General features: G+C 40.2%; 1 protein-coding gene across 1 annotated transcript; it reads right to left on the minus strand.

The window, feature by feature from the left end:
• Window positions 1–3,364: 3,364 nt before the first annotated feature.
• Window positions 3,365–4,054, minus strand: LOC149086547 (uncharacterized). Its single transcript, XM_089231800.1, has one exon. The coding sequence runs from the start codon at window positions 4,052–4,054 to the stop codon at window positions 3,365–3,367; it is 690 nt and encodes a 229-aa protein (XP_089087926.1).
• Window positions 4,055–12,821: the final 8,767 nt, after the last annotated feature.

Raw genomic sequence — 12,821 nt, forward strand, 5'->3', positions numbered from 1 at the left:
AGATATAAATGAAAAGTTGAAAGCAATGTTATTGCATGAATATCCAACTCAAAAATAGTCCCGACTAATTACTTCGTATTTAATTTTTTTTTTTTGGGCTTCGTATCTCTAAACGAACTCAATATTTCAAAACTTGAGAATTCAATACAATTTTTTAAATGATTTATGTGGTGGAAAACCCCACTAAATTTCTGTATTTCTATAGTAAAATCAGCAATTTTAACACTGATTTCTATGAGGATCACCATTTTCCAGGTCCTCAAAGCGATGATGATTATAACGTCTATTCGAAAAGCCTCATTACTGGGAGTATTGAAAATGTAGCAAACCATTATAAGGCATAAACTATTACACATACACTGACAGAAGTGACAACCCATTAATAAAGGCATATCTGAAACGTATTGTTAGGGGACCACGGTAACCAAAGTAAACGTTCTGAAAGTGATTGTTGAGACCCAAAACCCATTTGTTGCCCGACAGTTTTTCACCCATTTACCCAGGTCTGACAAAAGTAGCCTATTGTTTAAGTCGGGCCCCATTTGGTACATATGCAAAATTTGGCGACGATCGATCTAAAATTGTAGATTTGCATAGAGAATATACACACACAAAATCAATTTTATATATAATGATATCCCCCAAATACTTCAGATCTCATGTGACCAAAGTATGATTATTTTGAATCAAACTAGTCCCCTCCCCATTATAAAACCCTTTTTTCGGTGTTGATAAATATTTATTATCCAATAAAATATAAGAGAATTTATACTCAGTTGGATACATAATATAGTAACCGTCAATGCTTTGCAATGTTGTAGAAACTTGGAAATTCATTGTCGATTAAAATATTTTGATTTAAATGCACAATGACAGAATTTCATAAATTCTACGAAAAATGTTTTTTCTTCCTATTATTTGAACTCTGATTTGTGAAAGTTAAAATGTTACTGGGTTGGACCTAATGTTTAGAGTTCAACCAGAAAAATCTCTGTAGTTGAACCGGAAAATTTAAACATTTCAAAATTAAGTCTTTCTTCAAACCCAAACATAATATATACTAATAAGTAATACTAATTAGAATTAATTGTAAAATAAATTTGAAGTAATAATATCAAAAGTACTTACAGTAACTTTCTGCTTTTTCGGAGAAGATGGTTGCACTTCGCTAAAATGTTCTTCGATTTCGTAGAAGTCGCACAACGCGTTCAGTTCGTCAAGAGGTATGCCAAAGTCCAGAAAATCTTCGTTAAGATCCGACATATTTCAAGTGAGGAGAGTTCATCAAGCGGATGGGGTTTTTATTCACCTACGGGGGGGGGGGGAGAGAAGAAAGTTGATGGGGCTATTTCCCTCATAGCATCCAACAGGGTAGGGGATCTTTACGTGAATAGAGGTCCTTCACGCGTAAAATAAAGTTTTCAAAATCTAACTTGTTTAAAAAGTTCGGATGAACATTCAAATCCCTAGCAATACTCTTCATGTTAATTTTAGCGAACGCCCGGTTGAAATATCGCACGAGTCGTATGTCAAAAGATTGGCTTAAACAATCATGAGAACTCTGACCCGGGGCATCAAGATCACATCCATCACACTGGAAGATGTCGTTGATACATTCCTCGAGCATGTCACTGAGTTTTTCGGCATATGCAATTTCAGGATCCGCGGTCTCTGAAAATGATCCGTTTTTCTTCATGCAATCCTGCATGAACTCGATGCACTTCACACGTCTTAAATACGACGAGCACTTCGCTGCCGGATCAGCTAACTTCATGAAACAATCGCGGTAGATTGTTATAAAGTTCTTAGCCGTATTGAATGTACCGTCTTCTTTTTTGTAAATCGGTTGAAACAACACCTTTTCTCCGTCTGACTTCACCAACAGATCTTCGCATACCACAAAAAAGAATACTTTTCGGGGTTCATTCGACATCATCTCCCGTAAGGTCTCAAATACGTAGGGCGTCATCGATATCCCTTTCTTTGTAGGGATAAGGGATCCATCTCCACCAGATTCAAACATTCGTAAGTGAACTTTAAAGTATTTTTGAAGATGACTACCGATAGGTGTACGCCATCACATACGGGAAACATGCTCACTTCACTGGGTGCTATTTTCGGACGTTTCATCGAGTTGGTCTCATCTTCCTTCTGAACACGTTTTACGGCGTTCATAGTATCCTTGCTGGATGTTGTTTCCATGGCAGATAACTGAAAATATAATGAAAAATATTTTATCGTCTATCTATAATTACATATTTAAAACGAAAAGGAAATAGAATATAAGAAATATTAAATTTTTACTTACACGAGAGTTCGTGAAGACGTGGAACTACTTCAGGAGCAGCAGATGAAGCAACTGAAAATGAGGGTAGCACCTGTATAAATAGGTAGTTGGCGTTATCCGCTTGCGGAAGAAAATGCGGTGATTTAATATGAGAATACTAGTGCGTTAGCAGGTGTTCGGACCGAAAGTAAAAGTGGCTTTTTGTCAGCGGTGAAAGTTTTCTTGGAAAAAAGTATATGCTATATTCCCACAGGTTAACAGGTGTTCTATATCCAAAGGAAAGGCCAGCAAAAGTAGGTCGAGCAAGGTGCATCTTCTGAGAACGTCCCCCTTAAAAAAAAAGGATATCCCATATTCCCACAGGTTAACAGGTGTTCAATATCGAAAGTAAAAGTAGGTCGAGCAAGGTGCACCTTCTTGAGAACGTCCCCCGGTTGAACAGGTGCATAACGATCTTCTCCGAAAGTGAAAGTAGGGAACAGGTGCGATTTTCTTGAGAACATCATATTGGGTATTCTTTTATAACGGATCAATTATAATTTTCGTATGAAAAAAAATACTGTAGAATATATTCCCAAAGTTCAAGGACCCTAGGAATAATCCCCCCAAGAAGCACCTGACGCGCATGCGTACATCGAACGCCTTTTGCGCCTTTTTCCGGTCCTAGCCTTGACTGTACTAAGTCCTTTGTTCCAGAAACCCCCTTTTCCTACTCCCGTCCGGGACGTTTCAATTTCGTTTCCAAGTCACGTGGGAACTTGTTACGAAGGTCCGGGACTAAGTCGAAATAATAAAGGAAGTCCGTACTCAGTATAGGCGTTGACACATTCGCGATGTAAAATGGCCAGGAAAAATTTCGTCTTAATCCGAAATCCACGGAAAGAATACATTGCCCGTACACCTCGATGAATGATGAATTCGCGGCTGCGAACGCTTCAACAGGCCGTTGTTTGCGCTGAGAAAGGCTTGCCGGCAAGATCGAAACATCACTGCCCGTATGAACGAGGAAAGATAGATTCGTTTTCATGTCTTTCACAAACAGGCGACGTGACGTAGGTGGCAAAGAGCAAGTCGCCTCTACTCTTTGCTGAGTTCGTTTCCCGAATATTTGCAGTGAGAGACACATTTCTTGGCATCGGTGCCGAATCGTCGATGATACCAACACTCGTCGCGATTTTTCGATCTGCTACGCTGTCGCGGGTAGCGGTTTCGGTACGGGCTACGACTTCGCCCTCGGGAAATCTCGTCGATTCGCAGATGGAGATTTTCGATTTCCGACAACAAACGTTCCTCGATGGAATTCGCGGAAGAGTTAGAACAGGCACTTACCGCTTGTGGTGCTACGAACATGACGCGATCGGCGATTTCAGCCGCTTTGTCCAACGTTAGTGGTGTGACCGCAGCCAGGATGAATTTCACAGATGTCGGCAAATGCTGAAGAAACAGTTCCAACATGAGCTCGTCCGGAACGCTGTGTGATTCCGCGCGACACCGCATGACGCGCAAAAGTTCACTTGGACGACGATCACCGAGTTGCTCCCCAGTGAGAAGTTTCCGTATCTCTTGCTGTGACGATTCACCACTGCGCTTGATTAATTCCGATTTCACGTGTCCGTAGGGATCTGTTGCCGTTGGATTCGTAAGGACATCGCGGGTGATGGAAGCTGCTTCCGGTGGTAGATGGGCCACTATGTAGTTGAATTTTGTGCGACTGTTACCGGTTTCGGAATCCCCAGTTCGAAAGTTGATTCGCACATCTGGAACCATAGTGTAGGATCGGCAAAATTGTACGGTGGTATTTTTACCGCTGCAACGTCCGCCATGATTTCGCTTTTGCGTGGGCGAGAATGTTCAACAGCACGTGTTGTTTCCGTTGAGATGCGCCCGCTGTTTCTTTTTTAGATATAATGTCTCAACTGATGATCAGACTTTCCAAGGTCACCAATATCGGGAATTATGAGAGGCATCGGTTGCGTGTAGTTTCAAGACAGACATGCATTTATATCTTACACAAGGGACGGACTTTATTTTACACAACATACTATATACGGGACGAGAAACGAACTGCGCAATAACTAGAATAATCACATGATGGTGCTTTGACCGCGTAGATCAATCATCGCTCTGAGGAAGTGGCTTTCTTTTCTCACACGTGTCGGCGGCGACGCCACAATGTTAACAGGGGACTGTTCAAGCTGGTGGAGGCTCTGTGATGGTATGGGGCGTGTGCAGTTGGCGTGATATGGGACCCCTGATACGTCTAGATACGACTCTGACAGGTACGTAAGTATCCTGTCTGATCACCTGCACCCATTCATGTCCATTGTGCATTCCGACAGACTTGGACAATTTCAGCAGGACAACGCGACACCCCACACGTCCAGAATTGCTACAAAGTGGCTCCAAGAACACTCTTCTGACTTCAGACACTTCCGCTGGCCACCAAAATCCCCAGACATGAACATTATTGAACATATATGGGATGCCTTGCAACGTGCTGTTCAGAAGAGATCTCCACCTCCTCTTACTCCTACGGATTTATGGACAGCCCTGCAGGATTCATGGTGTCAATTACCTCCAGCACTACTTCAGACATTAGTCGAGTCCATGCCACGTCATGTTGTGGCACTTCCGCGGGCTCGCGGGGGCCCTACACGATATTAGGCAGGTTTTACCAGTTTTTTTGGCTCTTCAGTGTATCTCTAGAAATAGCCTTACAAGAAAAGGGTTAGTATTCTTAAAATACTTTATAAATATGTATTAATTCACTAAATTTCACCTGCGGGGAAAAAAAACTGATGAAAATATTATGAACAATATTTATTTGAAAAATTATAAAAAAATTTAGTGAGCTTTTAAATAAACCTTAAAAAAAATATGAACTTATACTTAAAATTATTTGGTTTTATGCGTTTACTAGCTGACCCGTCGGGCGTTGCTGCGATCTCAGAAGAAAGTAAATTCAAGGAAACTCTCGTTATGATACAATTCAATTTATATTTTGTCATTTTTATTGAAACTTATTAATTTTCATATGGAAAACATTTTACGATATTTTTTGTTTTTCCATCTGGTGCGTACACGAATAAATCAGAAGGTTTTCCGACGCATGAGCTGGCCACATACAGTTGTCCATGTGAGAAGCACGGATTCTCAAAATCTAGCCCACACACTTGCAGCGATTGTCGTTGCTAAAGCGAGTCGCACCGGAAACTGTAAACGTTTGAATTCAAATGGTATATCTGTTGGGATCATTGGAATACGTGGCAAAAAAAAAAAAACACACACACACACACACACACACATCTTCCCTCTTGAATTTCCCATTCAAAATTGTTCTCGATGACATTGTTCATCATCTTTTTCACCGAAAGTCTTGTACTGTTGCAAAGTCATGGTGGATTGATGTTTCAGAGAAGAATTATAGGCACGCCAATTTTCAATGTTAAAATGTGCGGTGGCGTACCTGGCAAATCGAGTGAATTCAAGAATTCCATTTGGTAATTGACAACTTCGACTTGATTCATCACAGTATCGATGGACTTATACGTTGTCGCTTCGCCTGGCATTCCGTTTTGAATGCTGAAATTTATGGCATTGACATCGTTGTTCGTAGCTGCTAATATACTGTAGCACGTGCACTGAGCCACTGATGATTTTTGTAATTCCACGCGATACTTGGGAAAACCTTTTGAATCAATTCGTCTTTGGTTGATGTTATCTTACAAAATGTCGATTGCCATCTTCCCACATTCCCAATATCGAGCAATTGTTTTGCGAAACGTTCGGCGGATGCACCATTTTATAGTTGAATACGCATATTGGTTTTCAAAGTCAATTTCTTTACATGTCACCAGGGGCGTCGGAAGTGTTTCCAAACTGTGGGTGCTCGTCTTTAGTTTTATATCGGAAATTTTAATTTCTGAATCAATTCTGGTGGTGCTGGGATCCATGCCACAAATCACCCCCGGCTCCGACGCCACTGCATGTCACCATAGAACTGATGATTTGAGACATGCATTAAGTTCATCAGCGGATGTTGAACGTGGTATAACTGGCAGAGTTTGTCAAAAATCACCAGACAATAAAATGAGTGCTTCACCGAAGGGCTGTCCATTTCCCCTCAAATCTTGCAGTGATCAAGTGCTTCTATATATATTATCTCTCATATAATCCGGGCTCTAGTGATAAACATACCCACAGAAATTGCTTACAGAATAATTTTTCACATACACACAAATCCTTGTTTTTACTTTTACTGTGAGTGGAAACTCTCTCGGGTATATGTTGTTATCTTCGGCCATGTAAGCGGTTACATCTAAACTTTACTTATGAAATAAATGTTCTCTTAACTTCAAGATCTTTATTAACTTTCTGTTTAGGCGGTAAATATAAGTGGTTATGTGCCCAGCGACGATTCTACTGCGCGGATTTGTAATAGTTGATTGATACGGCCATAACGTAACCGGCAGTACTAAGCCTAACGAGGAGATTTGCACGTGTCTATCTTCTCCCCTGTTGTTTGAGGTATTTCAATAATCCGGTATGGATAAATTTGGTTCCATAGAGAAATTGGAGGGTGAGAGCAACTGGGTGAGCTGGAAGTTGAACTCCAGCTTACGGTGCAAAAGGCCATGCCTATTGTGTTAGGCAGGTTGACGAAGCCGGAACTGCCTGCCGCTGCAGTGACAGAAGAAAAAATGAAAGCTTACTCGACGGCCCTAAAGGTATATGAGGATGCGGAAGCGATAGCCCGATGTGTCATAGGCTCGAGTGTTCGGGCTGAGCCTAAACAACACATTCTCACATGCAAAACAGCAAGAGAAATGTGGAATGCCCTTCACAGAGTGTGTAGGAGCAGAAAAATGAAAGACGACTTGATCTGTTGTACAGTCAGTTATTCTCATACTCAAAAGATGCCACTGACAGCATTGCCACGCATGTGTCGAAACTACAGAGGATTTGGCAGGACTTGCAGGAGGAACTAAAAGGTGAGGGTGTTCAACTTCCCAAATCTATGTTGTTGAACAGAATTTTGAACACCTTGCCTAATGAATATCTGGAGTTCAAAAATGCATGGGAGTCCGTTCCTCACACTGAAAGAACTGTTTCTGACCTCACAGAAAGGTTACGTTTGCATAAACAGCGGTTGGAAGAGGCAAAGCCTGCTGAAAATAGGAATGTTGCGTTCGTTGCAAAGCCTGGCAAAGCTTTTGGTAAATATGACAAAACTGCTGCTGCTGGTGGTGCTCAGAAAGAGACTAAAAACAAGAAATTCAAGTGTTATGCCTGCGGTCGTCCTGGGCATTTGGAAAAGAACTGTTTCACCTTAAAGGTGGGAAATGCTGAGAACGGTGTAGCTCGCAAGTCAGGACAAGCATTTGTGTCTGTTGCTGGTATGCAGAGCGAAGACTATTGGCTTGTTGATTCTGGTGCCTCACACCGCATTTCATCCAAGCTGCATTGGTTCTCCTCATATAAACAGTTCGATACTCCAAGGCCATTGAGACTGGGTGATGGGCGATCCATGTTTGCCAGAGGAATTGGTGAAATAAGAATTGAAATGCTTGTCAATGGGACTTTGGAACCAGGCTGTCTCACTAAGGTTTGGTACGTTCCAGATTGTGACCAAAATCTTTTCTCATCTGGTGCTGCATTAGATAATGGCCTACATGAGTATGGTAACAGTAATGTACGTGAATTCAAGAAACCTGATGGTAAAACTGTGGCTGTCAGTATCAGACATAACAGTGTGTATAGACTGTTAATGAGAGTTTTGAGTCCAGAATCAGCTTGTGTGAGTGTGGACGATGATAGTTTACAGCTATGGCATGAACGTTTGAGACACCAAAATAAGCGCTATGTGCAGAAGTTTTTGAGGCAACGTGGCATTGAAGTAAAGTTGGATGATGAATACTGTGATGCCTGTGTATATGGAAAAATGCATAGGCTTAGTTTTGGCTCTCGTCAAGATCGCCCTACTTCACCTGGTCAACTTGTTCACGCAGATGTATGTGGACCTATGCCAGAGAAATCACTTGGTGGAAACAGGTATTTTGTAGCATTTAAAGATGATTACTCGAAGTATAGAAGTGTATATTTGATAAAAGAAAAGTCTCAAGTGAAAGATATGTTGTCTAGGATCTTGGCTGAGATCAAGACAGCTGATTATACCCTGAAAGAACTGCTAACTGATGGAGGTGGGGAATTTAATAACACACATGTCCACAAAATTGTGCAGAAGGAGGGTCTTGCTCATCGGAAATCGATGCCTTACACTCCCGAACAGAATGGGTCCATCGAAAGGGAAAGCAGAATTCTTGTCGAAGCCGCAAGGTCGATGTTACATGCTAAAGAACTCCCAGAGAAATTATGGGGTGAGGCAGTAAATACTGCTGCATATATTTTGAATCGTACAGGGCCAACTCCTGAAGAAGGCAAGTCCTCCTTCAAATTGGGGTTCAAGAAAGCGCCAGTAATTGACCATTTGAGAGTCTTTGGTGCTGAATGCTTTGTACATATTCCCAAGTAAAAGCGAAGAAAGTTTGACAAGAAGGCTGGGAAGGGTTACCTAGTAGGATACTGTGGTAACAAAGATAGTTATTACCAGGAGTGTGGTTACCAGATAAGGATGAGTTCATCTTGACTATGGACATTGTTTTTAAGTGTGAATTGTCAAAAAGGATATATATGAACCAGTTGCCAAAATTTTCTTCAGAAAATTCTTGTGAAGAAACTGAAGAAACCAGTAATGATACAGGGGAAGCTATGTTGTGGTGCAAAATTGTTGAGTACTATTTAAGTTGACAGTACCCCAAGAAAGAAAACTTTTGGCCTGGTGATCATATTAGTGGGGTACCATTTTTGAGTTGTTACCGTGTCCGCAACAACCCTTTGTGTGTCTGTGAGTAATTCTCCTGAATAAATATGTACTAGAGCATTTTAACCCAAACAATTAAGTCACAAAGAAAAAGGAATATGTCAACACACAGAGGTCTAAATGCACATTAGGTTCTTTAATTCATATAACCAAAAACAAAATACCAAAAAAAAAAACAACGATGCTGAAATACCTTACTTTACTTATCAAAAATTAAAAAATTATTTGGGTGCAAAACAAAAAAAAACTAAATATCGCTGCAGTTTGGTTTTGCCCAACCACTCAACAAAATTTGAAAGAAAATTTACTCATTATCTCCCATATTAAGGTCACTTCATTCTTGACAACCGGATTTCGATGAACAGTTCCCTTTAACTTGAACACTCAGTGCGGACAGTTCGTTATTTCATGTCATCCTTAGACGGGCGAATCGGCTTGGCCAATTGAACGATTAATGTCCTCTGTATCTGCTGAAGCGACGGTCCGTGCACATGCTTTACGATGTCGGAGCACCAAAAATTCTCCATCTGTACTACCACTCTGGGTAGTGTGGTCGAAGTACCATCCTTAGACTGGACTGCAAGAGTCTGCTGCTGGCCTTCATCTTATATGACTGCTAGTTGCTCCTGGGTTTAATTTACCCCTGGGGGTCTATTACGCTCACGTCGTTATACAACGAGGTCGTTAGTGACGTCACGCCCTTAACGCAAATTCTCAACGAGCCTCATAACGCAAATCTCAGCGACCATTGTCAAAAACTTGATTTTTCTCAGCAACCCGCGGTATGTCGTTATCTATTTTACGAAAAACTCCCTGGTCCGAGACTTGTGTTAGCTCCGAAAGGGATGGACCAATCGGATAATTTTTTCCGCTGCTGATAATCATCATCACTATCAACGAGTGCTGCAGCACGTGCGTTATTATTATTTTATTTACTCGTGCGGTTGGTTGTCCCTAATTTTCTAAGCAACATTTTTTTTTAATTCATCCGGATTCTTTTTACTTTCATCAAATATTTGAGAAAAAGGTAGGCTATGCACGCACATGATACTGGCGCGCGGGGAAATTTTCTAAATTATTACGTTTAAAAAATGATTTTCTATTGAAGTTCAATGATGTTATGAATTTCCAAAACGACTATCAAAAATATCATCATCGTATCTTACCATGTTTTTAACACATTTAATCTACCGTCTTGATATTAAGTCAAAATCAAGAACAAGTAACCTTTTATTTACACCATTAATTAGACAACTGGTTTCCTTGTGTCACACGTGAAAATGAAGTGCCACTAAATTTACACTGTTGTTGACATCTTTTTTATACTCCGATCAGAAAATGCACTCAAGGATTAGAAAAAATTTATTTGTTGATTAATAAAATTTACTTTGATTTTTTATAGTGTACTTAGTGCGCAGAGTATAGTGTGTGTAATGGTGTTTACTGCATTACACGTCTGTGTACTGCACAGAAAGTAGCAATACTTAATTGATATTACAAAATATCAATGTTATTAAACGAATTAAGAAGAGGAAAATCTGGAGACGTTTAAATATATATTGACGTCGATTTTGAACGAGGTGTAAAAAAAAAATATTGAGCGAATTTTAAAATGCCTTGAAAACATCGCGATAGAGAGGTTTACCAGTTAAATAATATTCTTATATTGAGATGAGTTTAAGATTAGAATAAAGACATTTCCATACAAGATTTAAAAAAAAAAAAAACGTTTTGTAGAGTGATTTATCTTTGTACCGAGTATAATAATTTATAACGATTTACGACTGTGAATAATTTTTTCCAATCAGTATGTGTACGGATAGCATTTTAAACGATAATGCTGTCTCTAAATCATGTTACTAAATTAAGTAACGTAATTCAGAGAATTATTATTCATTATAATGAACAATTTGATAAATTAATAATGAATGAATAATTTCCAATTCTAACTAATTTGTCTCCGTTGCTCTCACCTTCATCGAAAAATGTACGCGCGAGCGGTCATGTTTATTTCCGTAAAGCGAACATAACGAGTGGTCTCCGGTTCTCGTTAGTTAACGTTTTACGTAGCGATGTCGATAACGAATATCGCTAGTAACGATGTGAGAAAAAATCAACCTTTAGCGATGGTGACGTAAATCTATCCCACAATGCACCGCAAACCCCAAACACGTTTGAAACGCGGCATAACGACGAGCGTAATAGACCCATAGGCGTAAACTTATTGAAAATGTTGGGGGGGGGGGGGCTCAGGCTCTAATGGAACCTCGTTTATACGACGCGTCGTATAAATGCGAAAGCAGTACTGAAAAACGAACTTTTTCCGAAAATTACCCCCCCCCCCCCACTTTTTTTTTACAGACGTTTCCGAAAAAAATTTTTGTGAAAATCTGTCGTTTTGATTCAAAATCTTATGCTTGAGAAGAAATATACTTATAATACTATCATAACATTACTGTTGCTAAAGTCTCAAGCAATTTTACGGTATTCATTTCAAGATTTAACAGAAAGAAAAGTGTTATTTAAACGTTGTGTAAAACGTCCTTTACAGAACACCGTTACAAAATTATCGAATGTGGGGGCGACAAAAATCCCAGTTACAGCCCTGGCTATCAGCATACCGTAGCCCGTTCAATAATTATTTCAGTACCTGTCAAAAGCCATTGAACACAGGGCCACAACTAGGGAGGAGCAGGCGGGTCTCGTGCCCCGGGCGCTAGACCGGATGGGGTGCAAATTTCATTCTAAAACCTCTCCTTCAACATTACAAGGGGGGCGTCAAAATACGCGCTTGCCCCGGGTAACCAAGCATCTAGTTGCAGCCCTGATTGAACCAGTCAATCATCTTAAATTTTATTACTTTTTCAGTAAAAAATATGCATGAGAAACTACAGTCGATCCCGCTTAGTTTTTCCGCTTAAAACGTTTCTTCATGATGGGTTTTTGAAAACCGTAAAACACTGTATTTCAGTGACACGTTTTCACCAATTGAAAATTATGTGATTCGATTGATAGAAAAGGTGTTTTCCAAAGACTTGGGAGTTCGAATCGAAGTGAAAACGTCGATTAATTGAAGTGTATACAGGCAGGGCCCTGGGTAAAGCAGGAATTAGGAGGCTCTTGCGACAAGAGTCAAAGATGTTAATTGGTCAGTGAATGTATGTTGTTTGAATTTCGGGGGCTCAAAGTTATAAAGGCTTCATTTGCCCATGAAGAAATTAGGCCTTGTATACAGGGATAATGTATAGAAATGTATAGCAACTGAAGCAAAACCTCGTACAAATAAGTAAGGTCAGAAACGTAATAGGGAGATATATACAAAGGGTTCCATTACATTTTCCTAAATACAGTAAAATCTCCACAAATGATCACCTGTACTCAAACACAAATATGCATCAGTGGTCACCTCTATTCGGCGTAAAATTTCTATGGTGGAGCCCCGTACGCTCTCCTTATATTCATTTATCGAATTTACTGATTTATTTTCTTCGAGTGGGTGCGGAGCACCCGGGAAGTGTGCACGGAGCACCGGTTGAGAACCGCTGCTTCAGTGAAAAGTTTCCCAAACTTTTTGTGTTCCATAGCTCTTCTTTAAAAAAAATTTCTTTCTCACTTCTCCCAACTCAAGCCCACCCATAGGATCCTATACTAAAC

The sequence above is a fragment of the Pholcus phalangioides genome, unplaced genomic scaffold (genome assembly GCF_987345545.1).
Source record: "Pholcus phalangioides strain wild (caught in Gottingen) unplaced genomic scaffold, Ppha-v1.0 ptg000004l_1, whole genome shotgun sequence".
In the NCBI taxonomy this organism is placed as follows: Eukaryota; Metazoa; Arthropoda; class Arachnida; order Araneae; family Pholcidae; genus Pholcus; species Pholcus phalangioides.